At 34.4% G+C, this 26,588-nt stretch overlaps 6 protein-coding genes across 6 annotated transcripts; 4 read left to right on the top strand and 2 right to left on the bottom strand.

The window, feature by feature from the left end:
- Nucleotides 1-996: 996 nt before the first annotated feature.
- LOC111780325 (NAC domain-containing protein 75) lies at nt 997-4,580 on the bottom strand. Its single transcript, XM_023660698.2, has 6 exons — nt 4,142-4,580; nt 3,851-4,028; nt 3,197-3,768; nt 2,622-2,972; nt 2,098-2,202; nt 997-1,518 (listed from the first exon to the last, which is right to left on the bottom strand). The coding sequence occupies exons 1-6, from the start codon at nt 4,295-4,297 to the stop codon at nt 1,420-1,422; spliced, it is 1,461 nt and encodes a 486-aa protein (XP_023516466.2). The 5' UTR covers nt 4,298-4,580; the 3' UTR covers nt 997-1,419.
- A 3,274-nt stretch (nt 4,581-7,854) lies between these two features.
- LOC111780598 (uncharacterized) lies at nt 7,855-11,071 on the top strand. Its single transcript, XM_087119764.1, is given in 8 exon segments — nt 7,855-8,078; nt 8,806-8,882; nt 9,065-9,270; nt 9,543-9,608; nt 9,660-9,677; nt 9,679-9,792; nt 9,794-9,813; nt 10,006-11,071. Coding segments are annotated over 8 exon segments (951 nt in total). The 5' UTR covers nt 7,855-8,013; the 3' UTR covers nt 10,391-11,071.
- A 1,804-nt stretch (nt 11,072-12,875) lies between these two features.
- Nucleotides 12,876-16,903, top strand: LOC111780304 (ATP-dependent 6-phosphofructokinase 6). Its single transcript, XM_023660675.2, has 13 exons — nt 12,876-13,336; nt 13,545-13,591; nt 13,708-13,747; nt 14,091-14,153; nt 14,242-14,379; nt 14,484-14,642; nt 14,720-14,773; nt 14,898-14,966; nt 15,053-15,182; nt 15,310-15,572; nt 15,732-15,780; nt 15,866-16,020; nt 16,411-16,903. The coding sequence occupies exons 1-13, from the start codon at nt 13,223-13,225 to the stop codon at nt 16,621-16,623; spliced, it is 1,494 nt and encodes a 497-aa protein (XP_023516443.2). The 5' UTR covers nt 12,876-13,222; the 3' UTR covers nt 16,624-16,903.
- An 855-nt stretch (nt 16,904-17,758) lies between these two features.
- On the top strand, nt 17,759-20,140 carry LOC111779694 (SNARE-like superfamily protein). The gene is made up of 4 exons (XM_023659811.2): nt 17,759-17,980; nt 18,920-19,006; nt 19,618-19,686; nt 19,892-20,140. The coding sequence occupies exons 1-4, from the start codon at nt 17,840-17,842 to the stop codon at nt 20,024-20,026; spliced, it is 432 nt and encodes a 143-aa protein (XP_023515579.1). The 5' UTR covers nt 17,759-17,839; the 3' UTR covers nt 20,027-20,140.
- Nucleotides 20,141-21,018: 878 nt separating this feature from the next.
- LOC111779729 (inositol oxygenase 2) lies at nt 21,019-23,010 on the bottom strand. The gene is made up of 9 exons (XM_023659850.2): nt 22,850-23,010; nt 22,326-22,757; nt 22,182-22,241; nt 22,029-22,081; nt 21,823-21,945; nt 21,659-21,728; nt 21,503-21,581; nt 21,340-21,421; nt 21,019-21,252 (listed from the first exon to the last, which is right to left on the bottom strand). Exons 1-9 carry the CDS (start codon nt 22,878-22,880, stop codon nt 21,226-21,228), a joined length of 957 nt encoding a protein of 318 aa, XP_023515618.1. The 5' UTR covers nt 22,881-23,010; the 3' UTR covers nt 21,019-21,225.
- Nucleotides 23,011-24,535: 1,525 nt separating this feature from the next.
- Nucleotides 24,536-25,441, top strand: LOC111780284 (small ribosomal subunit protein eS30z/eS30y/eS30x). The gene is made up of 3 exons (XM_023660642.2): nt 24,536-24,666; nt 24,822-24,959; nt 25,210-25,441. Exons 1-3 carry the CDS (start codon nt 24,663-24,665, stop codon nt 25,254-25,256), a joined length of 189 nt encoding a protein of 62 aa, XP_023516410.2. The 5' UTR covers nt 24,536-24,662; the 3' UTR covers nt 25,257-25,441.
- Nucleotides 25,442-26,588: the final 1,147 nt, after the last annotated feature.

The following is a 26,588-nucleotide window of genomic DNA, read 5'->3' as shown; positions in this document are numbered from 1 at the left end:
AGTAGAATCTTTCAAAAGAATCATTTTGTTTATTAGAATTCTGTGAAATAGTCTAGAGAACCCAGAGGCATGTTAATTTCATACGGTCGAGTGAAAGGTTTTCAAAAACCCAATAAAAACAAAAACTGATATGATAATTTATGTATATATCTGCTGAGCTGAGATATGTTCAAATTGAGGACGAGATTTTACATATTTTTCATTAATATTTTGACATCTTAATAAAAATAATTGAAAAAAAAAAAAAAAACTCCCAAATAAACCATGCTAATAAATAATTAAACATATACAAGATTATTTAAATTTAAAATTGATGAGGTGGAAGTCTCATCAATAGACTTATTTCTTTAAATCTTTCAATTTAAAAAAAAAAAAAAAATCTATGTTTTTAACTTTTGTTTTTTATGGGAATATATGAAATGGAGACAAAAATTAAAATATACGAAGAAAAAAGATGCTAATATTATTCTCTTACCATAGCTAGTTACACTTTGTTCTCCATTACAAATTTACATTTCCTTAATAAGGTGTTATTAATTAGAATATAATCTTTACCCTTATTTGTTTTGGGCCCACTAAATATTATTTACTTTTGAAAATTATTTTCTATTATGGGTCAAACTTTTAAAAGAAAAAAAAAATAATTTTAGAAATAATACATATTAAATTTAGAGTATTTAGTATAATTCCTATTAATTTTTTATATTTTTAAAATTAAAAAATTATACCTTTAGTTTTTCAAATGAAAAGAATATTCTAGATTACATCTCATTCAAATAAACAATTAAATATCACATGTTCGGTAAGTTGGAGTTTGAATGTTCGGGTTTTAAACGCTATATTCTTTAAAAAAAATCTTATTTTTAAAAATATTACATTAAAAAATATTTATGTATTAAACACGAGCGAAAAAATGAGCAACTACATGAAAATCAATTAACAAATATGCTAATATATATATTTTTTGTTCTTTTGAAATAATAATAATAATAAAAATGAATAAATGGATTAATAAATAGAATGAATAGCAATAAAGATTTTTTTGTACTCATGTAACAACTTTCATGTAGCTATTCATGTATGTATGTGTAGATATATATTAATATATATATATATATATATATATATATATATATAAATAAATAGTTATATGCATGGTTTTGGTTTTTCTCTCTTTCTTATTCCATTCCCTTCCTTCTCTCTCATATTATTTTCCCTTTCATTCTACTCTCTCTAGCAAAGGGTAAAAGGGTCAATACGTATATCGGTCGGGTTTAGAATCCGGGAAGGGAAACGGGTTGATCCATGGTTTATTGGCTCGGGTTTCCTCGAGTGCCCACGATAAGAAATATATTTGTATGAACTTTGGCGACGTACCATTGAATAGAGAATGATGATTTTGTCTCGTTATTCAATCGACTATCCATGACCATGGAGATTCGGGTTGTCCGAGTCCGGCCAAAAAGATGAATACTTCATCCACTGATCTGCCTCTCGACCACTCGCTATAGATGTTTCCTGTTCCACAAAAACACTCTATCAAATTACAAATTTAGTCCTTATAGTTCAAAACTCACTCGTTTCCTCCATTTCTCGCTTAAACCCTAATATCATTGCTTTGGGTTGTTTTGAAACCATATTGTTTCCGTTAAAATAAGACTCACTATTTGTGAAGTAAATCTCACACATACTAACGATAGAACGCTCCGAAACCACTTTGTGAAAATACTACTCGCGTATTTGTGAAGGAGATGTCGAGGGTAAAAGAGAGCAAGAGAGAAAAGAAATAGAGAGACTTTTTGGATAAATTCAGTGTTCTTTGTCTCCTTGTCTTTCCTTTCTCGACATCTCCTTCACAAATACGCGTGTAGTATTTTCACAAAGTGGTATCGGAACGTTCTACCGTTAGTGTGCGTGAGATTTACTTCACCGTTTCTAGTTTTGTGCATGAAAAACCCATAAATAAAGAGAAAAAGGTGGTGGGGTTCTTGGAATTGAGGGTCAAAAAGTAATGAAAAAGAAAAGAGAGAGACAAAATTATATTGTTATGCATATAATTCATGTAATAATAATGATAATGCAGAGGAAAAGACTCACAGGTTGGTGTGTGATGGAAGAAGAAGAAGTGCAGCCCATGATGAGTTCTTCCAAGCCTGACGCCGACCTTCCTCCCATTTTATGATGCTCACTTTCACCTTCTTGCTGCTCATGTTTCCATTTCAACGCACTCAAATTCCAAATATATACGCAGACAATAATCATTATCTTAATCATTATTATCATTATTATTAATCCAAATCTTAATTAACACACTAATTTCGACAACACTCTTCCATGTTTTGTTCTTTTAAAAGATACAGAAATTCCCACTTTATCTTTAGTTGTTCTTTTGTGTTTCTACGTTCATGGAAAAGCTATTCAAATGAACCATTTTTCAAAGGCGTTAGTTTCAAAAATAACTTCATGGGTCACATTTTTTCACCTTTTACATAACTGAATACCTTCCAAAATTCAATCTTTTTCGAAAAATGTAGCAAAATTCATTAAAAATAAGAACACCCATGTCACAAATTACGCTCGAAATCAATTTAATGTTTGATTTTACACTTTTAAACGCGTACCTGATGAAAGGGTTGATTTTGGAGGATGATAGGAGAGTGATGAAGATGATATGAATCGTGATCGAGAAGAAGAAGAGGAGAAGGGGTGATGATGGTGGAGATTTGATGAGTAGGATTGGTGGTGACGTGGAAGGCTGTGGTTGGTTGATGATGGTTAACAACAGAATGATGATGATGATGCTCATTGTGGGCCACCACAAGCTGATGATGATGATGATGATCTAGAGCTGATGTTCTTTCATGACGGTGGTCTCTCAACTCAAACTCGCCGCCGCCGCTGCATGTGCCGCCGCCGCCTCTTCCGTCTTGTAAACCCATTTTTCTCCCTGTTGAACCCTCTTCCATTCCCACCTACAACACCATAAATTTCCTCACTTTTTAATCTTAGTTGCCACAATTGTTCGTGTTTTTGAATCGTTAGAGAATGAATTCCACGTTGGCTAATTTAGTGCAAGATCATAAATTTTATAAGTAATATGTCAGTCAAACACAAAGTACAACACAAAGTACAGTTATTAGAGCTTATGCTTAAAAGTAGACAATAGTGGAAAAAAACATAGAAACAAATATGGTACCTCAAAACATGTTCTAAATGGGACGAACCCAAAATGGTCAGATTTGAGGTGGGGTTGAATGTCCAACGAGCTGAAGCTGGCAACGGAGCCTCCGACACCGGCCGTGGCGGCCGGAGACATATCCTCAGTCTGCGTCATAGAAGAACAGCTCCCACTAGCAGCATTCTCCCGCCGGCTCAAATTAGCAACCTCAAAACTACCCTCAGCCGCCGCAACGGCTCTCTCCGACCAATTACACTGCCGTGGCTGTGTCTGATAAAATATCTTAGACACCACAAGCTCCCCTTCTTTCTCCTCTTCATGCTGACCCAAATGGTACTGATGCATAACCCAATTAGTCTTCTCCGGCTTCCGGTTCTTCCCGAAGTTGGTGTAAAGAACCAAGATTTTCTTACACCCCTTTTGCTTCCCATTCGCCATCACCGGCCTCGTCTTTCCCGTCTTATGCCACCGCGTTTCCCCGCCCTGTAAATCGCACTCCGTTTGGATTTTCCTCCGCTTCCTCGTCCCGGTCGTGTACGCCTTCGATGGCCTGTGGAAGAAATGCCTACTCAATCCATCTCGAGTAACTCCTAGATATTCAAATTCATCAGAACAACAAAACGAAACGAAACGAAACGAAACCGAACGAAATCAAACGAGAATTAAAAAAACCTGGAAGTTTCTCAGGATGTGTATAACAAATCCCATCTTCTCCTTCAATTGTGGGTATGAACTCATCAATCAAAGGGTGAGATTTCATGTCTTTTGATTTAACTTTTGCTTCCAAATGTTCAATCAATTCTTGATCTGTCGGATCAAATTTCACTCCGGCTGGTAAACCAACCCAATTCTGCAACAAACAATAACAAACCCAAAAATTTAAAGACAGAGAGACAAACCCTTTTGAAATTAATTTAAATTTTTCAAAAAAAAAAAAAAAAAAGACAAGAAATAAATCAGTACCGGCCTTCCTTCAAGCTTATGGCCACAACCAGGGCAGTGTTTGGATCCACACAGCTGATGCTGCTCAAGCTTAGCATCTAATAAGGAATCAGAGCCACCGCCGCCGCCGCCGCCGACACCGACGATGGAACCAATAATTTCGCTACTATTTCTCATATCTCTATTCCTCTTTTCAACCGACTTGTCGTCCACTTCATATCCTAAACCCAGACGACAATCTAATGATCTTCTCGCCGCCGCAATCGCCACAAACGGCACCGTTTTGTTTTTCAAAAAGACAAAGATGAAGAAGAAGAAGAAGAAGAAGGGCAAAAAAGAAAAAGGAAGGGTTTTTATTGTTAATTCAACTTACAAAATACAAACCCACCGACCCTTTATCTCCTTTGCTGAATTAAAAACAAAGGACATGTTCAAATTTTTCAACAAAAAAAAAAAAAAAAAAAAAAAAAAAAAAAAAAAAAGGAAAAAAGAAAAAAGAAAATCAAAATTCTCTCTAAGCTCTTTTCTTTGAGCCTTGACTACAAAAGCACAAAAGGGAAGAAACGGGCAGCTTCACAGCTGTTGCTAATACCATCTAAAATAGATATTATAATTTATATAATATTTAGTACTTTGTATACACTAAGCTTATATTATTAATTAAATACCAAACCATACAAACATATGCTTCAACTATTATTTATTATAGTATAAAAGTTAGGTATATTTATATAAATTAAACCCCATATTATAATTCAACCCTAAACTATAGAATATACGTAGTTATTCGAATCAAGACGTTGTTTTGCCTATGACCCAGATGGAAAAATGACTCGAACTATATTGAACCGTTGTTTTGCCTATGACCCAGATGGAAAAATGACTCGAACTATATCGAACCGTTGTTTTGCCTATGACCCAGATGAAAAAATGACTCGAACTATATCGAACCGATGTTTTGCCTATGACCCAGATAGAAAAATGACTCGAACTATATTAAACTCTGAGGTTAAGAGAAATAGTACGTGCCAGTTACGGGTAAGCTCGGAGGATATGAAAGGTACGTATGAAGTAAAATAAAGAGAAATAGGGGATAGAGTATGCATAATACATGAAAATGAATATAAAGATAGGAGCTTTAATTGTTTTCAACAGTGTGTCTCAATTATTTTGGAGAAGTGGATCTGTTTGATGGGTCTTGAGGTGGATGAATGATGAGAGAGAGAGAGAGAGGAGAGAGAATGAAGAAGGGTTTGCTTCATAAGAAAGGGAAATGAAGAGGAGTACACAGACCTGGATGGACCACCACCATGGCTTGTAATTAGGGCTGATTAAAAACCCTAAAAAGGAGCTAGGGAAACTTGGACCAGAAGCACACCAACACGATTCAATAGGTTTATCTCTTTCGTTATAAATTTATACATTAAATCTGTATCGATTAGTCTCTGTACGGGTTAAATTGTTAGAAAGTGTATAATATAAGGACTAAATTGTTACAAATTTGAAAGTACGACCACGATCGTAGGGCCATTTGCAAGGGATTTTGTAGAAAAAAAAAAAAAGGAAAAAAAAGGGGTAAAAATGATAAGATGATGGCTAGGCTTCACGTTTTGTTTCACATTCTCATTCACCAATGTTGGAACCAAATGATGGGATTGAGAACCCTTCACTTTCCACCAACTCTCTCCCTTTCCCATTTTCTTCCCTTAACTTAGTTCCGATATCACAATCCACCTCTTTAGAGACCAACGTTCTCGTTGTCACACTACGCAGTGTTTAGCTCTGATACTATTTATAGCCGTCTAAGTCTACCGCTTGCAGATATTGTCCGCTTTAATCTATTAAATATCATCATCCATCATCGGTTTCACGATTTTACAACACGTCTAAGAAGTAGGTTTCAACATCCTTGTCAGGAATGGACAACTTAGAATTAGTAATGGAAAATATAATGACAAATATAAATTAATAAAGAAAAACAAAGATTGGACAACTTAGGTGAGACGAAAAATGTTGTTCCCTATTATTGTTCTCGAAATAAAATCGAGGAAATTTTTTATTGTCCCAACCTAATATTAACACCTTTTCACCCTACACTTCAATTGAAACTCATAAAAACTTGTGATTTTGTTAGTTCAACTCGTATTGAGACTTTAGCTTCTAATCCATTAATTGATGATATAAATATATATGTCGATTAAATGAGGTTCCAACTTAAACGAGATGAAATATTTTCATTTCTTTTTTTTATTTAAGCGAGGTTGTAAATTGAAATATATACTATTTATTTTACGTTATAACAGAAAAACCTAGTTAACATTTCTAAATATATATTTTATATCAATTGAATTATACTCATGTTGATAGTTTGTATTTAGTATGTGTAAATATTATCGTCACAATTGTAATTTAAAAAAATGATCTTATAGTAAAAATAATAATAATAATAATAAATCTTAATTTGAGAGATGGGGCATATGTCCTTGAGCAGTACAATATTATTGTTACAGTTAATTTGTACGGTTTATATGGTTGTCTTTGGTTGTTGGAACATAAATTCATATTCCACCATTGTTTGCAATAATTGGGACTTCCATTTTATTAAATTATTATTATTATTATTGCAACTTGACAAAACAGATATTTATAAACAAAAATATGTCAACAAAATATATTTTAAATCTCGATTCTTGGGATAATTTTCAAACATGATTTAATGGCCGACCTAACTATATAAAATTTCTAATTTTATCATATGATAAAAATTGTATTTATTTTAATTTTGTAATTACCTTTGATCTAAAAATAACGCAATATGATCCAATCCATAAACAACCCACATATTACACGCTTTAAAATTTGGAGAACTTAAATTTAGCTGAAAGACAAGGAATAAACAGTTGCATTTAATGAAATCCAATTTATTTGGCTACTTTCGTGGCTTTCATTGTAACATAAAAAGAGAAAAATGAATGAATTATATAACACATATATATGTCACATTACATCATTATTATAAGATCTTTATAATGCTTTTTATGCATGTGACATTAAATATATCCAATTAATATAGTAATAGACATTATTTAATTTATGAACCTTATAGGCCTCCATATATAATTGAAGTGCCAGTTTCGAGCTTTGAGGATAAGAAACTAAAAAACAAAATAAATTTAAATCATTCCATAAAATATTTATTCAAGGTGAATAATATCTTACTTTGGGTTAAAATATCTGTCTTAATTCTACCAAATTCTACCAAATTGAAAGTATATAATATAAGAGATTCTTTTGCTTTTACTTTTCAAAATTATTTTCAACAACTATGATTGTGTTGACTGATATATCTTAGATTTATTCACAAATTCTTAATTAAAATTTTAAAAAATTTGTGTGTTTCTGACTTAACTATGTCAAAACCTAACAATTGGTATAGAGTCATGCCCTAAACTTAACTATGTCGATGGAATTTTCAAATGTCGAACAAAGGATTGTGAGCCTTGAAGGTATAGTCAAGAGGTGACTAAAGTGTCGAACAAAGGGTGTACTTTGTTCAAGGGCTCCAAAGAAGGAGTCGAGCCTAGGGAAGACTTTTCGAGGGCTCCATAAACTTCAGGGGAGGCTCTATATGGTACTTTGTTCGAGGGGAGGAGTGTTGAGTAATTTAGGGAATGATCGTGGGTTTATAAATGAGAAATACTATCTCTGTTGGTATGAGACCTATGTCTATTGGTACGAGGCCTCTCCAGAAAGCAAAGCCCTAAACTCAGGTTGCGGGATTCCATCACCTTTGAGAATGTGCCGAAGAAATCAGATCTCAGGGCTCGGTGTCGTCGTGTTGTGGTGATCAACCTTGAAGAGGGATATGGAAAAGCATAAGAATATCTGGCCATATGCCACCAAAATTCCAGCACGAACCTAGCGAAATTATTCTATATTCTTCTGATGAAAATGGCAGGTGAAACCACGACATGCTTAATAATGTGTAGCATATTCTGATTGTTTATCTTATGGAGGACGTCGATATGTAGTTGTGGTGGGGAGTTGGGTACGTATAAATGGCTGCTTCCTTTTTGCCTATCAGGTGTTTGATAAAATGACTGAATCATTTTTCAAACGTTGAGGTTGCTCTGCCTATGCTATTTTTTCTTATATACAGTCCTTTTATTTTTCTTTTACTTTGTGCATCGTCGACCCGTTTGAATATTCCACCGTGTTAAACGTGAGATCCCACATCGGTTAGAGAGGAGAACTAAGCATTCTTTATAAAGGTGTTGAAACCTCTCCCTAGCATTTTATAAACCCTGAGGAAAGCCCGAAAAGGATAATATCTGTTGATGATGTGTTTGAGTTGTTACAAATGGTATCAGAGGCATATACCAAACAGTGTGCTAGCGAGGATGTTGGGCCCAGTAGGGGGTGGACACTGCGCAGTGTCCAGCGAAGACATTGCCTCAAAGGGGTGAATTGTGAGATCTCACATCGATTAGACAGAAGAACGAGTGTCAGAAGACACTGGCCCCAAATGGGGGTGGATTGTGAGATCCCACATTGGTTGGAGAGGGGAATGAAACATTCTCTACAAAGGTGTGCCCCTCGAGGGAAAATCCAAAGAGGCAATGTCTTCTAGCGGTGGGTTTGGAGAGTTCGGGTGAGAGATTGATCCAATTATCTGGTTTCTGCAGCTTGGTTTCTTCAAGGGGAATAACAATGCGCTTTCCTTTGACAAGAAGGTGGACAAGTTTCCAGAGCTGGCCAAAAGGTAGTGTCTTCTTTTCCTCCCAACATGCAAGATCGCTTGCAATTGTAGTGCTGTAGACATTTCCTAAAAAGATTTTCTCAAACTTGTGACTTTTCCTTTCCTATATTCTCTGTTCTAATTTTATGGTGGGGTTGGTTTACAACTTCCATCTAATCATTCCTTCCTTCCTTTAACTCTTAAAGAACATAATCGAGGTGTCTTGAACAAGGATGTTGTACCAGAAACCTCATGTACTAGAAAACTCAAAAGAACAGCATTTGATGTTTTGTCTCCTGACATTTCTACACCAAACATGGCCGTGGAACTTATAGATCACAGGAATGATGAATTTGAAGGGGTCATCATTAATTCCCAGAGCCTACCCTCTTCTGCAAACACTTTTACATCAGCTCTCCAACCATCTCTCTTCCAATGGATACTCAAGGTCTGAGATCCCACCTTCGTGGAGAGAAGAACAAAATAGTCTTTATAAGGGTGTAAAAACCTCACCCTAATCGACCAATTTTAAAAACTTTGAGAAAAAGTCTAAAGAGGACAATATTGCTAGGGGTGGGTTTGTACTGTTACACAAAGTCCGAGAAAAGTAGGGTTTCTTCGTCTTTTTAATACCACGGTTTCGCTTGGGAACTCTGCACTTTGAACCATTTTTTTCCCATGCAGGGGAAAAAAGGGCTATGGCTCAACTTACATACAGAGCAGGCTGAAGTTGTTCTTGTGGCTATTAATGTGAGATATTAACTGATGTTTTGATTTCATGGGTATTATTAGATATTTTAGAGTTGTAATTTTCAGGAGGGGGTTCAACTATCATCATGCTGAAGCAGGGTATGCCATGCTCACTTTCTGGATTCCTGATCTGTCCTCCATGCTTTCTTCTGACTCCTCGCATCATTTTGGCGCTGCAGCATTCCTCATCAATGACAACAAGGAGGTACCTTTTTCTACTTTCTTATTGATATCATCATACCATTCACTAAGCATTTGGTTCACGAGTGTAAGACGCTGCTTAAATTGGTGTACCACATGTTCTCGTGGGCTGTCTGGTAAGTCAAAGAAGAAACTGGAGTTAGGCATCTGATATAACCTAATAGTCTATTCTTTATCACTCTATCTGATTTTCTAGATGGATTCAATGTTCTTGGAAATGGTTGCTTTCAGGTACGGGTTCCCCCAACTATTGCCAAATTCTGTTCTATTATCAGTCAGTTAGAGCAAAAGAAGGAATAAAACGGAATTTGATTTGCTTTATAAGACTGTTGGTGTCTGTTCTTCTTCTTCGTCTTCTTCTTCTTCATGTTTCAGGCATTGCCACCTTGTGGCCTTTTGAGGACTCGAATTTGCTATTGATTTACAAGGAAAGTCGAGCTAAACTGCAAAGGTATAATATTAAATCCCCACTTTCAGTATTTTCTCTAATATTTTCATATTACAAACATAATTATGGTTTAAGTATGATCTGGATTCTTGGATTCTTATCATCAATTTTAAGTACAACTATAGGAATTTAAACTTTCTATAAGAGATTTCATATCGGCTGGAGAGAGAAACAAATACTAACAAAGATTGTGAGATCTCATGTTAGCTCGAGTGGGGAATGAAACATTTTTATAAGGGTATCCTTTTCATAGTAGACTCATTATAAAAATCTTGAGGGGAAGCCCGACAGGAAAAACACAAAAAAAAAAAAAAACAATATCTACGATACTGGATATGGAATAAAAAATGGAACATTCTAGATGATGAAAAAGTGAAAATATAAAATGAGGTCCGTTGGATGGGATGATTAAGAGAGAGCGTGTGAACGAAACTGGAGGGCGCTGATTACGGAGGGGTTCTTTTGTAAGACCATTGGATGGCCGTTGTTGAGTGTGTATGAGCCAGCAGTTTTAGGAAGAAGACCAGGTATCAAAGTTAGTGATCCAGATCAGCATGGCCGCCCATGCGGTTCACTGCACCCCACGTTGGGCGCCACCATTTGGGTTAGGTAAATTTCTAATTATGTGTTTAATAAATTATTATCTATTTATCATTTATTATTTTTTAATCATTTTAAATAACAATTCAAAATTAAGGAATTTAGTTCTTTAACTATACGGATCCAATAAATCAATTAAAGAATAACTTTGTAATTTAGCCCTTTTAATTACACTTTCATAATTAAATTATCAATAAATTAACGTAATTCTCGACTTTCACGAATGCATGTCCCAATATTACACGTTAAATTTATGAGATTTATTAGACTTTCTTTTTATGGTTTGCATTTAAATTCTAAACCAAATTCAATCGATTAAAACACAAGTTCTTCGTTTAAATTTTTAATATGTCTACATTATTATTATAAATTTAATAATTATAAAAAAAAAATTGATATATTGTTCATTGTATTTGGAAATGAAAAAAAATATTTAATTAAGTGAATGGAACCAAACAAATGACAAGGAAACTGTGCACCGCATACGAATTAATGTTCCATTTATCAAAAAGAAAAAAAAAAAAAAAAGGCGAATCCAAGCCGTCGGATTAAATTACACCGCTTACTCTGATTCAAGAAACAAACAAAATAAAAAACTAAAAAGGAAATAAAAGTCTAAACAATATAAAGCAGTTTCCACACGTTGCCCGTGTTATCCGGCCTTTCCTATCACATTACGACACGTGGATATTGCCAACGCGATTCCTACCTTTATTATTCCCTCCGAATCAAATAATTTAATTCACCCTATGTTTGATTAAATAGTTACATATTTCAATTCAAAGATTCTTATCTTTTTTTCTTCTTAATAAAATACACTTTTATGTCAATTATGGTATATATATCAATTAATTACTTTTTACTTCAAAATTTTATTTTCTGAATTATAATACTTTTACTAAGATAAATATCATGAAATTTATATAATTTTAAAGAGCTGAATGGTTAAAGTCAAGTTTAGTCCAATCAATTAATTAATACATTAATTTTTTTTGTTGCTATAAATGGTATATTTTCATTTGTTTTCTTTTCGTATTTAAATTTCTTTTCAAACCTACTTTTACACCTCGAATGCATCATTTTTATTTATAATTATCTAATTTTATTCATTTGATAATATTTATTTATTTTAAATTATGCTTGTTTTCTCACATTTTATATTTATTAATAGAATATTAAATTATTACCCACAATTTTCAAAGCAGACATTTTTTTTTTAAATATCAAATATGAGCTAGGATACTCTCATCTTGCTATTATTTATTTATTTTTGCTAATGGGAGCTGGGATACTCTTTTTATATATATTAAAATTAAATAAGTCAATGAAGTATATCTCTTAATTAATAAATTATGCTTACGTCAACATACTCACGTATCAAATATAAAATTAAAGTCCAAATAAGAAACATTAATAAAATCAACGCCAAAGCTACATCATTATTTTTTAAAATCGATAAAATTTAAGTTTAGTTCCATTTTAGTCGTAATATTTTTTTAACATTAAAGAATGATAAAATATTGTTGACATAAACCTAAGAAAATAATAAAATAAAATTAATCTTCGGTTACAATTTAAATCTTAAAATTTAAAAATTTTATAATTTTAAACCTTAAAATACCCATAATCATAACGTATAATAAAAGTTTAAACGCTCGTCCAAGCTAAAAAATCTAGCATGAAATTTTATGATTTTCTTTGACATAAAATTTAAATTTATATAATAAGAAAATTAATTTAAAATTTAGAAACTTTTTAACCCGATACATATTTTTTTTCCGTAAAAATAAATAAACTTTACGAATTATTAAAGAAATTCCCGCAAACGAGGGAATCTCAATCATATTTTCCGTACAGTTAAAAAAAATACTATTATTATTTTATATATTTTTAATGTACGAAAATTGAAATTCCTGATATAGATGGGTTTTGTGAAAATTCATTGAAAAAAAAAAAAAATCAGGTGTGTCGGCCGATGAAAGGCATCAAATTCCCACAAGGAAATGGATTCACGAATCTACAAACCCCTCTGTTCTCGGAAGCATTGTATGGTAACTTTTATTTTCCTCCCAATAATCATTCGGTAGAAGAAAGTGGTCGCAGTTCCTCCAGTTTTCAGCCACCAGTTTTCTCTCCATCCATCTTCGAAATACCAGACTCTTTTCAGCCCCATCGATCCCACAAACCCATTTTAGCGTCTTTTCAATTTCTACTTTTACGGGTCGTCTTTCTCTATTTGGTCAACACTACCCATATATAATATATATACTTTCTTCTTCTTCAACCAAATCAGATTTGCGATTTGCCCCCATCAACTCTCTCTTCCCCTTCATCATCGGGTTTCTTGTTCCAAAATCGAACTCTAATGGCAGCTACAGGTAATAACATTCATAATAGCAACGCGAAGATCGTCCTTGGCGATGCTGGTTATGTTCTTGAAGATGTTCCTCACTTGTCCGACTATATTTCCGATCTGCCTGTAAGATTTTCCCAACCCCATCTGATTTGATTTCTTGGGTCAAGTGTACTTACTCTGTTTATCTTATTGAGATTTCGTTATCTGGGTGTGTTTGTTTTAGTTCACTCTGTTGATTTCAAATGGAAATTGGTACTGTTTGAATTGATTTGGTAATCCCCACTTGTTTTACTGCTCGTTTTATTGATTTTGGTGGTTGTTTTGATGGCAGACGTATTCCAATCCGTTGCAAGACAATCCTGCTTACTCTGTAGTCAAGTTTGTGCTTCTTCTTTTGTGGTTTTTTTCAATCTGATATGTGTTTTTTAATGGTTTGTTTTGACATTGGCTGGTTTATGTTTATGATTGATGAAATTAATCTGTGTGTTTTGCAGACAGTATTTTGTGCATGTTGATGATACCGTTCCTCAGAAGGTTAGCCTTTTCTTAGAACTTAACTTTCGTTTTAATGGAGTTTGGATGTTAAATTGATTAATCTTAAACTTTGGGGATTTGTGACAAAATTCTTTGAGAGCTTGTGTATCTAAGATGATCTGATAAATGATACATCCCATAGTTTATTGCACCGTTGGCAAATATTGTCTGCTTTGGCTCGTTATGTATCGTCGTCAGTCTCACGGTTTTAAAACGTGTCTACTAGGGAGAGATTTTCACACCTTTCTAAAGAAATGTTTCGTTCCCCTCTTCTTCCTAGTAACAAGAGTTGTGAAGTATTGGCATATGAAAATGATTATATTTGTTTTCTTTGCTTCTGTAGGTTGTTGTTCACAAGAATAGTCCGAGAGGAATACATTTTCGACGTGCTGGCCCTCGCCAACGGGTAAGCTCTGTCTCTATTCCTTTCACTATCTGTGCATGATTTCTAATATCATCTTTTAGTTATTGAGTTGCAATGGCTTGTTGTTCAGATATACTTTAAGGCAGACGAGGTTCACGCTTGCATTGTGACATGTGGCGGTCTTTGCCCTGGACTCAACACTGTGATTAGGGAACTAGTTTGTGGCTTATACAATATGTATGGAGTCAAGAAGGTTCTGGGCATTGAAGTAAGTGATTGCCTTAATCCAGTGATTGATTTACTATAGCTGTTGGTTAAATAGGGACCAATGCAATATGTTCATGAATTTATTAAGCTGAAAGTGACTTGCAGGGTGGATATAGAGGTTTCTATTCTAAGAATACCATTCATTTAACTCCAAAGTTTGTGAATGATATCCATAAACGCGGTGGAACTGTCCTTGGGACATCACGAGGTGGTCACGATACCTCAAAAATAGTTGACAGCATTCAAGATCGTGGCATCAATCAGGTGTGAACGCTATCATTATGCAATTTTGGTGGAAAAGTAGATTCTTGGACCTAAGTTCATTGCTGTTCTTTCTGCAGGTTTATATAATTGGTGGAGATGGAACTCAGAGGGGAGCATCTGCTATATATGAGGTAACATTGGGAAGGATATTCTCGTTTTTCTTGATGCAAAATGCAGATAATGTTGATCTCGAGTGGCTTATCCACTTTTCGGTACATGGTTCTTACGGGAAATAAATGATTATTTGTACCTCAGGAAGTCAGAAGAAGAGGGCTCAAAGTTGCAGTTGTTGGTATCCCGAAAACCATTGATAACGACATCCCGGTACGTTGTTCATGTTCCAACGTTGACTATTGTGGTAAATTAGATTGTTACTGGATGTAAGTGGATTTTGCCTGTTGCTGATGCAGATCATTGACAAGTCCTTTGGCTTTGACTCTGCCGTTGAGGAGGCTCAGCGTGCTATAAACGCAGCCCATGTCGAATCTGAAAGTATGGAGAATGGTATAGGGCTTGTGAAGTTGATGGGTCGCTATTGTGGTAAGACTGTAGCTTTGTCGTGTTTACGATCAGTGGAACTTGGTTCGCGATAGCATTTACGATCAGTAGAACTTCTAGAACGTATCAAAGCCGAAGTTTTATTTTGCTTTCGTGGTGATGAGTGCAGGGTTCATAGCGATGTACGCAACGCTTGCAAGCAGGGACGTCGACTGTTGCTTAATTCCAGAGTCGCCCTTTTATCTTGAAGGACCCGGTGGACTTTACGAATACATATCAAGATGTCTGAAAGACAACGGCCACATGGTCATTGTCATTGCAGAAGGAGCCGGGCAGGAGTTGCTGTCTGGAAGCCTTGATTCTGACAAGCTGGATGCTTCTGGTAACAAGCTTCTTCAAGATGTTGGGCTATGGATATCACAGAAAATCAAGGTTGGCTTGCAATGTGCTTTGTTCCTTTTAGTTAGATCTGTAGTACGAAGCGACTATTATAGTATGAGCCTCTACGACTCGATCATATATAGTATTAAGGTTCTCTTGCTTCTACGACTCGATCATACGGTACTGAGAATTTCATTTTTCTTTCTGCAGGATCATTTTTCAAAAGAACATAAGATGACCATAAACCTCAAATATATTGGTAAGTTTGAATCAAAGCATATCTCAATGCCATTGATTGTTTTATTGAACTATATGACAGATGAATAATATTATTCCTCGGACAGATCCGACGTATATGATCCGAGCTATCCCAAGTAATGCCTCGGACAATGTTTACTGCACTCTACTTGCTCAAAGTGCTATACATGGAGCAATGGCTGGCTATACTGGCTATACGAGCGGGCTTGTTAATGGAAGACAGACATACATTCCCTTCTACGTAAGACCCCGACCCTGATTCAAAACACGACCCCCCTGCATAGAATCACAGAATAAATACACGACATACATGCATCACACACATTTGATGGACTATTTATTACAAAATTATGTTTTACATGTTACGTTAAGGTGAAGGTTGAAACGAACTAAACCACCCCGAGTCGGTCGGTCGGTCGTTCAGTCTCACATTTTCTTCTGCTATTAGAAATTGTATGCGTCGGTCAAGTTAGGGAGGTTTGGGTTTGTTGCCATTGACACTGATTTAATTCTTCTTGCTTCATTTGCACATGAAACAACCGTCATCGGTCCATGGTTGTCGGGCGGAGTAAACATTCATTCATTAAGCTCTGCATTGAATGTTACTAACTCCGATTTGGTCAATCTGCAGAGAATCACAGAGAAACAGAACAAGGTGGTGATAACTGATAGAATGTGGGCAAGGCTTCTATCATCGACGAACCAGCCAAGCTTTCTGATTCAGAAAGACGCAGTAGCCGAGGAGTTGAAAGAGGAAGAAACGACGAACAAGTTAGACAACGACGACAACAACAACACCAACAACATCGAGGACGAGACAATGAGCAAGCCTAGTGTAATGTAGCTCAGCTCACATATGTGAAGAAGTTGAAAGATGGGTGGTGGTGTAAGGCAAGGTAAGGGTGTTTCAGTCCTTAACCAGGTGCGAAGAAGCTGTTGTTCATGGAGTTTGTTGTAGTCTAATTGTAGAGGCCCTTCCCCTCCCATGGTCTGGATTACATCTTTTGCTAATCTTTATTATATATTAAAAATAATAGATGGTGTCATCCTTTGGTCTTTAGATGAATTGAATTACTGATGTATGCAATTTTTGTTAAAATAAAATATTTCAGTTTTGTCGTAAATTATCGGGTTTTATTTCGACACTACAAACCAATGTCTGCATTTATGCATTCTAAACTCAGCGTCTTAGTAATTTTAAATTTTGCTTGTGGAGTGATTCGAATTTCAAACATGTGTTCTTGTGTTGAGATGTTTCGTCACATTTTCATATTTATATTTGCCTTGTCGTGATTACTTCCTCGATTTCTAGTGTGATTTCGAGCGAGGATCATAGGCTTTGTTGATGTCGTTGTTTCAAGCTTCATACTCTATCGAAGTGTGACTAGCCACTCTGCAAACTCATCCGCTCACACTTTGGCATATGCATACCTTTATATAGTCGTAATTATCTCACCCAAAATTTAAAAATAATATCAATTTTTGTTTAAGTTTTCAAATTTTTATAAAAATTAAGTAATAAAGCAAGAAATCTATAAATAAAAGTAATTTTTATGAACTTAATTTTAAAAAACATAAAACTATAAAGAAAATAGTTATTATAATAAAAGTACTGTTTTTTAAATTAAAAAAATGGTTACATTTTATACCTAAATATTTATTTATGTTGTAATTTACTTTAAATTTTAAATTTAAATTTTTAATTTTAAATATTAGATGTTTAATTAACCTATGATTCTATAGGTAAAAAAATATCTTATATCTTAGAAATATGTTATTATAGTAGTTATATATTTTAATGTATGTTGAACTTTAGAGACTATACTATTATAAAATTAGAAGTATAAATAAAAAATGGGGCAAATTGCAAAATCAATAAAGTTAAGGGTGCTTTTTGCAATTTTTGTTTGAAAATTATTTTGCCAGCCAGACCTTTTTTCTTTTTTTTTCTTTTTTTTTTGAAAAATAAAATAACATTCCCGAGTTTTCTTCCTCGCGCGATCGATTTAGGCTTTTTGTTTTTCGTCTGCGCGAGTTTCATCGAGTTTGTGAAAGGCAAAATGGGGATCAGATTCATTCTGATGGTGAACAAGCAGGGCCAAACCCGCCTCGCTCAGTATTACGAAAATCTTACCCTCGAGGAACGTCGAGCTCTTGAGGGTGAAATCGTTCGCAAATGCCTCGCTCGTAACGAACAACAGGTAAGTTTGGATTCTCGTGCCTAGATCTCAATCCAATTCCTCTGAATTTCTCCTCTGTATCATGTGAATCGATGAATTGTTTTTGAATTTCTGTTGATCTGTAAATTGAATGCAAATTAGGGGAGAATCAGCTGTAGTTGGCCCTAGGTACATGTTGATTGTATTGTCCGTAAAAATTATCATTCATAGTGGTTTGTTTGCACATGCAGCATTTATCCAGTTTTCCTTACGCTAGTGATGATTTTACGCAAGTCTACGGTATTTTTCAGTTACTCTGATGAATAATAGGGAGTTTTATAAGCCAATAACCACCAAATACTTTGATGTCTAATCATCCATTTCTTACCCTGGAATAAAATTCACAACAGGAAGTAATGTTAAGGAAATAAATCGATAAAGGTTTTCCTGGTTACCCCTAACAACCAACCGACAATCCAATTCCTATGCTGTCCATTGGTTGGAGAGGAGAACGAAACACTCCATATAAGAGTGCGGAAACATCTACCTAGTGGAAGCATTTTAAAATCTTGAGGGAAAGCCCAGACAGGAAAGCTCAAAGTGGACAATATCTTAAAGATGTAGAGACCTCTCCCTAGGGAAGTTCGGAAGAGAAAACCCAAAAAAGACTATCTAGTGGTGGATTTGGGCTATTACACCATGTGTCTTAGGGCCATTTTAGTTATAAAGTGATAATCTATTCTGCTTCAATACCTGCTAAGGGGTATGCTGCTGCTCTTTCCTTGCTTTAGTTGAAAAGATTAATCGTGCACATCATTTAGGAATCTACATATGAATACTAGTGCTGTCCGTATATTTTCTTGGAATCCTAACATGTGTTCTGTTTTTTATCCTCTCCCCGAGAACCAATTTTAGTGCAATTATTGGTTCTTGATTGCATCTAGCACCTATATTTACTTATAATATTTTCTATGTGAACAGTGTTCCTTTGTCGAGCATCGCAACTATAAGATTGTATATAGGCGATATGCATCTCTATTTTTCCTGGTTGGAGTTGACAACGATGAAGTGAGTTAATTTCTACATTTTCTACTATTGATAATTAACTTATGCTCGCGTAGTTTCCTTTTGCCTGCAAATGATTAGTATACCATCTTGGAACTCGATATGCTTCGTAATGAAATAAGTTTATTGTGGCCCATTTTGTGGAATTTATCGGATATGCTTAACACACATTTCTATTATGCATGTGCTTATTTTCTATGAATATGTTAGACCCCCAGTTGTGGATACATACTCGAAGTTAGCTATAGTTGTATATGGATGTTAGCGGGATGTGTAGTACGGTAGTCCATCGTAGGTGTATGTCTGGCTGCTGTGTTTAGGAAGGGTTTATTAACAGCTTAGTATTCGGGTAGAAGGTAGGAAGTATTTTGTAATAAAACAGTGTTCTAGGAAGAGATTAACAACCCTCTCGAATAGGCTGGGTGTTCTGGCTATTTTGTATCGTTTTCCTACTCTTATTATCAATTCAAATAGTAAGGAAGTTGGATCCTTGCAGAATATCAATGAGAGAGCTTCTAGATGGCAGTATCAGAGAGCTTCTATGGCTCCTATATTTTCTTTTGATTCCTCTCTCAAACATTTCCTTTCCGTTTCTTGGTATTTCAATGTTGCAGAATGAACTCGCAATTTTGGAATTCATTCACCTGTTGGTTGAAACCATGGACCGCCATTTCGGGAATGTGGTAAGCCCTCGTGTTCGATCTGAGATTATGTCTTCCGAACTTCGTTTGCTTTTTCGTTTCTTTTGGGAGTTTATATCCTTGATGAGTTTCCTTTTCATCTATCAACGAAAAAAAAACTGTTTCTAGTTCAAAAGAAATCTGAGATTATGAGTTCTGAATGATGTTTCCTTCATGGATTTTACTGAATTGTCCGATTGACTTGCAGTGCGAGCTAGATATAATGTTTCATCTTGAGAAAGCACATTTCATGCTGGAAGAGATGGTGATGAATGGGTGTATTGTAGAAACAAGCAAGTCAAACATTTTATCCCCAATACAACTGATGGAGAAATCATCATGAAAAATCTACGAATTGTAATGTTTGGTGCAAAATCTTGGCTGTCCTTGTACTCTACGTACTCCATTAAAGCTATCGACTTGATGTTAATGAATTTATTTGATTGTGCTCTGTTCAGCCACTTGGTAAAATGCATGTGATAGATCTCAACATCAATCCAAGCCAATTGAAGCTTAATCCATCAACTTTTAGAGTTTCCCAAATTGATTTTACAACTTTTAGGTTTTAGGCTGCTTGGTTAGTGATTTTATAATACAATTTTTAATACCAGGGTTTCAATCTTTGATAATATATTTATGAAATATCAGATTCGATTCTTCTTAAGTTGATGAGAATAGGTTTAGGCTCGACTAGATTTAGAAATTCGTTAGGACCTTTAAGAGCCTATTCTTCACGTTGCGAATTTTTGTTCATTTCAGTTAATAACTTATTTTTGTTCATTTTTTTTATTAGATTTAGAAATTCGATGGGACCTTTATTTATTTATTGATAACTTTTTTTTTTCTTTTTTTCTGTTAATAACTTTAGTAATGATAACCAGCTTAGAATAATCACTCATATGAATAAAAATAATAATAATGCTATAATTTTTTGAATTTCACCATTGCTCTTTCTAATATTATAACTTAGATATTTAAAAAGTTGATTAATTAAATGACATGATTTATATATTTTATAACATTAAACAAGCTTTCATTTTCATCTTTAATCGTATTTCTCCTCAAAATGTAATTTTATTCCTAATTTAAGAAACTTATAATTTAGTCTGTATCATTTAAAAAATTAAAATTTTATTCTTCATAAAATCTTATAAATAATTTTTTAATGAAGTTGACATTATAAACTAATCCACATTAAAATATAATACATCATTTAATAAATTAAGTGTGTCAAATATTGAATGAAATTAGTACATTATAACAATAATATTCTTAATTTTTTTATATAATAATTAATTATAACTTACAAACTCTATTACGGTCAAACACATGGGAGAACAAAAACAATTAAAATTTTAATTTGCTTTTGCAAGACGCAATTTTTTTCCATTACATTTAAGGAAAAAAAGAAAGAGAAAAAAAAAAAAAAAAAAACTCATTTAATGTGGACAAATGAGATAATAATACAAGAAAAATGAAGCTTATTCATTCAAATGTGTCATCCGTCGCCGGCCGGCGATAGTCATCGTTAATTATATCTGGTCACCATCGGAGCTTTTCCGGGAAGTACTGCAAATCCCAATAATTAACACCATTTAATCCCCAAAATATTTGGAAAAAAATAAAAAATAAAATAAAATAAGTCACAGGATTTACCTTGTTAATTAGGGAAACATAATATGGTTTAACTTTTTCCACGTCAATAAGTTCTTTGCTCTTACTGTAGAGATCATACTTGCTGAAATTCCATAAATATATAATTAGTTCATAATCACTCCAATTATCTTGGATTAAAACAGTAATTTTTTTAAATAATTACTTGAATATATGGAGCCACTTCAAATTCTGGGCATCCTCCTCATTCATCAAGTGTTTGTAAGCTCCTGCTTTATGTAAGGCTGCAGGAAAATGAATTCATTTAGTTTCAATTCATCACCCAAAATTCAAATTTTAAGTTTGAATCTTATTTGCTTACGATAAAAAGAATGGTATCTGATTATGAACAACCCAGCCGAAGGTAAAGTGGAGCCATTTTCTTTAGCCACCTGCAAAATTTACATCAGACACCATTGTTAAACAAACAGAGCTTCGAAAATCAAAGCTTTACCAGAATAGGAGCAAATGGAATGGAATTGGTACCAAATACATATAATCATCATGGCCCCATGATATCATAACATTGTCAAGTCCGCAGCCTTCGGTGTAAATTCCATTTTTGGTGTTATAAGCTGGATTCTCTGAATCAGGATTCTCCTTGAAATACTGAAATCAAAACCCAAATAAATTAGTTTTATTGTTCGTAATTTAATGGAAAGAAATCTCGAATTTACAGAATTATGAACTACCTTGTGATGAACAATGGAGCTGTCAAAAGCGCAGCCAAGAGGGTGTGTATCACCTGCAAGAACAAAACAGGGGAAGATGGATTTGAGTGTTGTGTTTGATTATTTGGGAAGAAAATGATAGAAAAATTATGGGGTTTTGTTGTTTGTTCTTACCCACAACAGCCCATTGAGGAAGCCCACCAAAGCTGGGAAGAAGAAGCACTTTTCCAAGATCTAAAAACAGAGCATTTCGTTACAGAGTGAAACAGAGAGAAACAGAGTGAAAACAGAGTCGAAGGGAATTTGATGATATAATACCATGGATGAGCGCAGTCAAATGCAGCCAATCTTCATCAGGATAATCCTTACGAATGGCTTCAGCAGTCTGCAACAAATGCTGAATTTGGGGTTCATCCAAATCAGGATCGCTATCATCAACCACATCGTTCAGAAGCTCACAGCATTCCCAGATACTCATTTCCACTCGATCCATTTTCTTGTACGTTTCTCTCATCTTCTTCACGTAATCGTACGTTTGATGAATATGATTCTGTTTATAAAATTCCTCCACTCCCTTTTGCCTTTCACTTTCCGCTTCGTAATCTCTGAAAGAATGCCCGAACGCATTCATTTCCAGTGCTACAAATCCCTCCTCCGCCGCCGCCGCCGCCGTTTCATTTGGTACAACAAATCCACCGTCCAACACCAATTCATTCAGCTCTGTAATGCCAACCTTCTTCTCTTCCACTTCTGCAAATACAAGAACATTAAGAACCCTCAAGAATTCGCTGAAAATTCAAATGTTTATGAAAAGTAAATGGTGAAGAACAAGAAGATGTTACCAAAGCGAGGCTGCTCGATGAGGATCGTCATGTTCTTCACAAGAATCAAAGAATCCAAAAGAACGGAATATGAATAAGATTCGGTGTGAGGAGAATTGGTGGAGGGGGTTTCTTTATACTCACCAAGCTGTCCTTTCCATGACAATTTGAAACTTTTGGAGTCCTTAAATGTAAACAATTTTTTTTCTTTCTATTTTCTTTTGTCTTTATTTTCAAGATATTATTATTTTTTAAATTTATCTCGTGTCAAAATATAGTTAGATGATCGATCGGGCAGTACAAAGATAATGAGTACATCCTAAAAACCGTCTCGAAACAATCTTCACTCCAAGATCGTGGTTGATTCTCGACCACATTTACCGTAGGATTACGTATCCAAAATCTTGGTTTTATATTTTTTTACCATGGTTTAAAAAAAAAAAAGTTAAAAAAAAAGTTGTGAAATAATGAAATTGAGTAATTTTTGACATTTTTTATTTAAAAAAAACTGTAGGAATGTCCTGAACTGCAAAACAAGAAATTGAAAGGGAAAGGATGAGTCAGCAATACGTGGATACATATCGGATTAGCCTGGGAACAGTAACAGAAATCATACGCTTTGACGCGACATCTACTCATTGCTGAGTAATCTTGTTTGACCTTCTTCTTATAAAACTAGCTGCTGAGCTGTATTCTGCTAATTGGCCAGCTTTCATAGCTGTTCGATTGACTACATTCGTGGAGCTTTCAATCGACGGCCTCGATTTTGCCACCTCATTTCTAATTATTTTTTATCAACTTGTTAAATGTCAACTTTCAAGGTAGATATTTATGTGCAAAAATACCAACCGACCTTATCTATGCCGAGTCCTTTTTTCTATCAATAAAAAAATAAATAATACTCGTAAATATTCATTCATCCTTTTATTTATTTATTATTTAAATATCTGATTTATTGGTTGAAAAATAAATTAATAAAGATATTTCGTACAAGGAGATTTTCTCGAGGCCTCTATCTTTATCATATTTCGTGTATTATTATTTTATTTGTTTATGCATCGATTTATTTTATTTTATTAAAGTAAAAATATTAAATGAATTATTACATTTAAATTATATTTAAATCGAAAAAATTACCTTATTTATTATAAAAAGTGTAAATAATATTGTTTATTATTTGTATCACCTCTCTACACTCAAATTTATTTATTTATTATTATTATTATTTTAGCTTTTTAATTGAGTCAAGTGGAAAACCTACCCCAGGGGTATTTTCGTCTTTTTATTTTGTAAAGTCTAATGCTTTTAGCCCTTTTTAAGTTGGGCTATTTAAATTTAGGTATTTGTCAGGTTGATGAAGATGGACAGAGCCATCAAGTTAGGCCCAAGCCCAATCTGACTGCAAAACGTGGCCCATTACCATTTATAGGCCCAATTTCAATCTGACTGCAAAACGTGGCCCAATCCAAATCTTCCAAATCTGACTGCAAAACGTGGCCCATTACCATTTATAGGCCCAATCCAAATCTGACTGCAAATCGTGGCCCATCACCATTTATAGGCCCAATCCAAATCTTCCAAATCTGACTGCAAAACGTAGCCCATTACAATTTATGGGCCCAATCCAAATCTGACTGCAAAACGTGGCCCATCATCATTTATAGGCCCAATTTAGTAGGCCCAAAGTCTAAAATGTATTGGTCCATTGGCTGGCCCTATTCTGATTGTCTATATAATCTCATCCGACCATAGCCCTAACTCCTGATTGCAATCTCTTCTGCGGCTTGTCATCGGACGTTAAGCACCAGGAAGGTACCGAAGCAAGCAATCTGCCATGGGTAAGCGAAACCCTAACTTGTCATATGACGACTTTCGATCATTCAAAGTGTATTTGGTTTTTTTTTTTTTTTTTTTTTTTTTTCGTCTTGTGTTTATCGGTTCTTTCATCTGTATGAATTTGTTTGTGTATTGTGTTGGTTTAATCAATTTTCAGGTAAGGTTCACGGATCTCTGGCTCGTGCTGGGAAGGTGAGAGGTCAAACTCCGAAAGTAGCGAAGCAGGACAAGAAGAAGAAACCCCGTGGGCGTGCACACAAGCGGATGCAATACAATCGCAGATTCGTCACTGCTGGTAAACAATCGTTGTTAAATTCATTTGTTTTTTCCAATGTGTTGGCGGTCTAGAATATCTGATTTAGGTTTTTATTGTGTCAATACTGTATCCAATCACTATTTTACGGATTATGGTAATTGTGTTATTTGTTAGATTACACTTAGCTCTGTATCAGGATCGTTATCTTGACCACATTGTTGTGATTTTCCTATTAGGATTTGAGAAGCATCATTCTAACGTATGATTTAAATTTGTTTGATCTTTATAGTGGTTGGCTTTGGAAAGAAGAGAGGACCCAACTCCTCTGAGAAGTAAGCAAACGGCGAAATCATGAGGAGATTTTCCGCTCGAGAGGCATGGTTTTGTGATTTATTAAGCTTTTTCCTCCTATTTCTCATAGATGTTTTAGTTTATTGAAGATTTTGACCGTGTTAAAGATACTTATTTCGACAATATATTAAAGAGTAAATGTGACCTGGACCTGAATTTTTGTTAGTCAATTATTTTCTCTCTCAATTTTCATATTTTCCGTTGCTAGTTTCAAGCTATATGTCGTTGCATGCCTAGAGTTCTCTTGATGACATTATTTGTCTTCATTTAAGCTACAAAAGGGTTTAATTTACCTAAGCTATTTCTTGTGCATTGTGTCATATTTGCATCAACTATATGGAGGGAGGCAGTTCCTGATGATTTGGGTGCGCCCCCAAATCTGGATTGAGTTTTTCTCATTAGGGCTTGAGGTAGAGGAATCTTCTACCCAAAGAAAGTATAAGGGTCCAATTGTTTACGATCTTTAGGTTACTCTTAGCAATTACAGATTGTATAAAAATCTTTGCTGCTATAGGTCCCGGAGTTGAACGTTTGTAATTCTAGGTTTTTGCTAGATTTTATATGTTCCATTCTGAAGACGCTCCTTCCTATAATATGATGCAAATTCTAGGTGTCGAATGGGGTTCCACTTTGACAGTTAAAAAAAGGTCAACTTTGACAGTTGCATCGATTCCAAATGTGGGATTGTGTAAAATCCCTAATATACATTTGTGAACTCTGAGATTTGCTCGCTAGGATTTCTAAACACAAAGGAGTATTAGATATCATCATTTTTCTCCTAAATTGCATGCAGAATGAGAGAGCTGTGGAATGAGTTCTTTGCAAATGGTGGAAGAGTAAAGTTGTAGTTTTACCTGATGAATGCTTCTTCATGACAAGTTCCATTAGAAAAGATTAAACCTTTTCTGCTTGAAAGAGGAAGATTCTCTTCGTTCCCTTTTAGCTTCTTTCATAATTTTCTTAATTCGCAAATCTTTTTTAGTAAATTTATCTTTGGGTGATATTTTAAATTGCCCAAGTGTGGATATATATTGCATAATTATACAAATGTGAACCTCCGTTCCTTCTATATGCTAAAATTCCAGGGCAGAATTTTCGTTCTGCATGCTTACACCATGCAGAGTATATTCATTTAAACCTTTACGTTTTAATTTATACATTAAAGTTTAATCTTTTTAATTTTAATTTACGTTTTTGTATCTAATATGTATTTTTAATTTTAAATGTATATTGGATGCAAAATTTAGTTTTTTTTTTTATTTATTTTTTTTTTAATGACAATGGAACTAACCATATTTCGATGAAAGATGCCATATA

Source organism: Cucurbita pepo, chromosome 18 (assembly GCF_057944985.1).
Source record: "Cucurbita pepo subsp. pepo isolate OVF chromosome 18, ASM5794498v1, whole genome shotgun sequence".
In the NCBI taxonomy this organism is placed as follows: Eukaryota; Viridiplantae; Streptophyta; class Magnoliopsida; order Cucurbitales; family Cucurbitaceae; genus Cucurbita; species Cucurbita pepo.
This window is presented reverse-complemented; position numbering and strand designations above follow the sequence as displayed.

Bases quoted from the DNA above. Each gene is read 5' to 3' on its own strand.
- LOC111780325 (XM_023660698.2), bottom strand. From the start codon at position 4,297: ATGAGAAATAGTAGCGAAATTATTGGTTCCATCGTCGGTGTCGGCGGC. The intron at 4,029-4,141 runs GTACTGATTTAT...TGTTTGTTGCAG, and splicing joins ATAAGCTTGAAGGAAGGCCG to AATTGGGTTGGTTTACCAGC. The intron at 3,769-3,850 runs GTTTTTTTAATT...TTGAATATCTAG, and splicing joins ACATCCTGAGAAACTTCCAG to GAGTTACTCGAGATGGATTG.
- LOC111780304 (XM_023660675.2), top strand. From the start codon at position 13,223: ATGGCAGCTACAGGTAATAACATTCATAATAGCAACGCGAAGATCGTC. The intron at 13,592-13,707 runs GTTTGTGCTTCT...TGTGTTTTGCAG, and splicing joins CCTGCTTACTCTGTAGTCAA to ACAGTATTTTGTGCATGTTG. The intron at 14,967-15,052 runs GTACGTTGTTCA...TTGCTGATGCAG, and splicing joins CCATTGATAACGACATCCCG to ATCATTGACAAGTCCTTTGG.
- LOC111779694 (XM_023659811.2), top strand. From the start codon at position 17,840: ATGGGGATCAGATTCATTCTGATGGTGAACAAGCAGGGCCAAACCCGC. The intron at 17,981-18,919 runs GTAAGTTTGGAT...CTATGTGAACAG, and splicing joins TCGCTCGTAACGAACAACAG to TGTTCCTTTGTCGAGCATCG. The intron at 19,687-19,891 runs GTAAGCCCTCGT...ATTGACTTGCAG, and splicing joins ACCGCCATTTCGGGAATGTG to TGCGAGCTAGATATAATGTT.
- LOC111779729 (XM_023659850.2), bottom strand. From the start codon at position 22,880: ATGACGATCCTCATCGAGCAGCCTCGCTTTG. The intron at 22,082-22,181 runs GTAAGAACAAAC...TTGTTCTTGCAG, and splicing joins TCCTCAATGGGCTGTTGTGG to GTGATACACACCCTCTTGGC. The intron at 21,253-21,339 runs GTAAATCCTGTG...TGGGATTTGCAG, and splicing joins ATGTTTCCCTAATTAACAAG to TACTTCCCGGAAAAGCTCCG.
- LOC111780284 (XM_023660642.2), top strand. The intron at 24,960-25,209 runs GTAAACAATCGT...TGATCTTTATAG, and splicing joins TCGCAGATTCGTCACTGCTG to TGGTTGGCTTTGGAAAGAAG.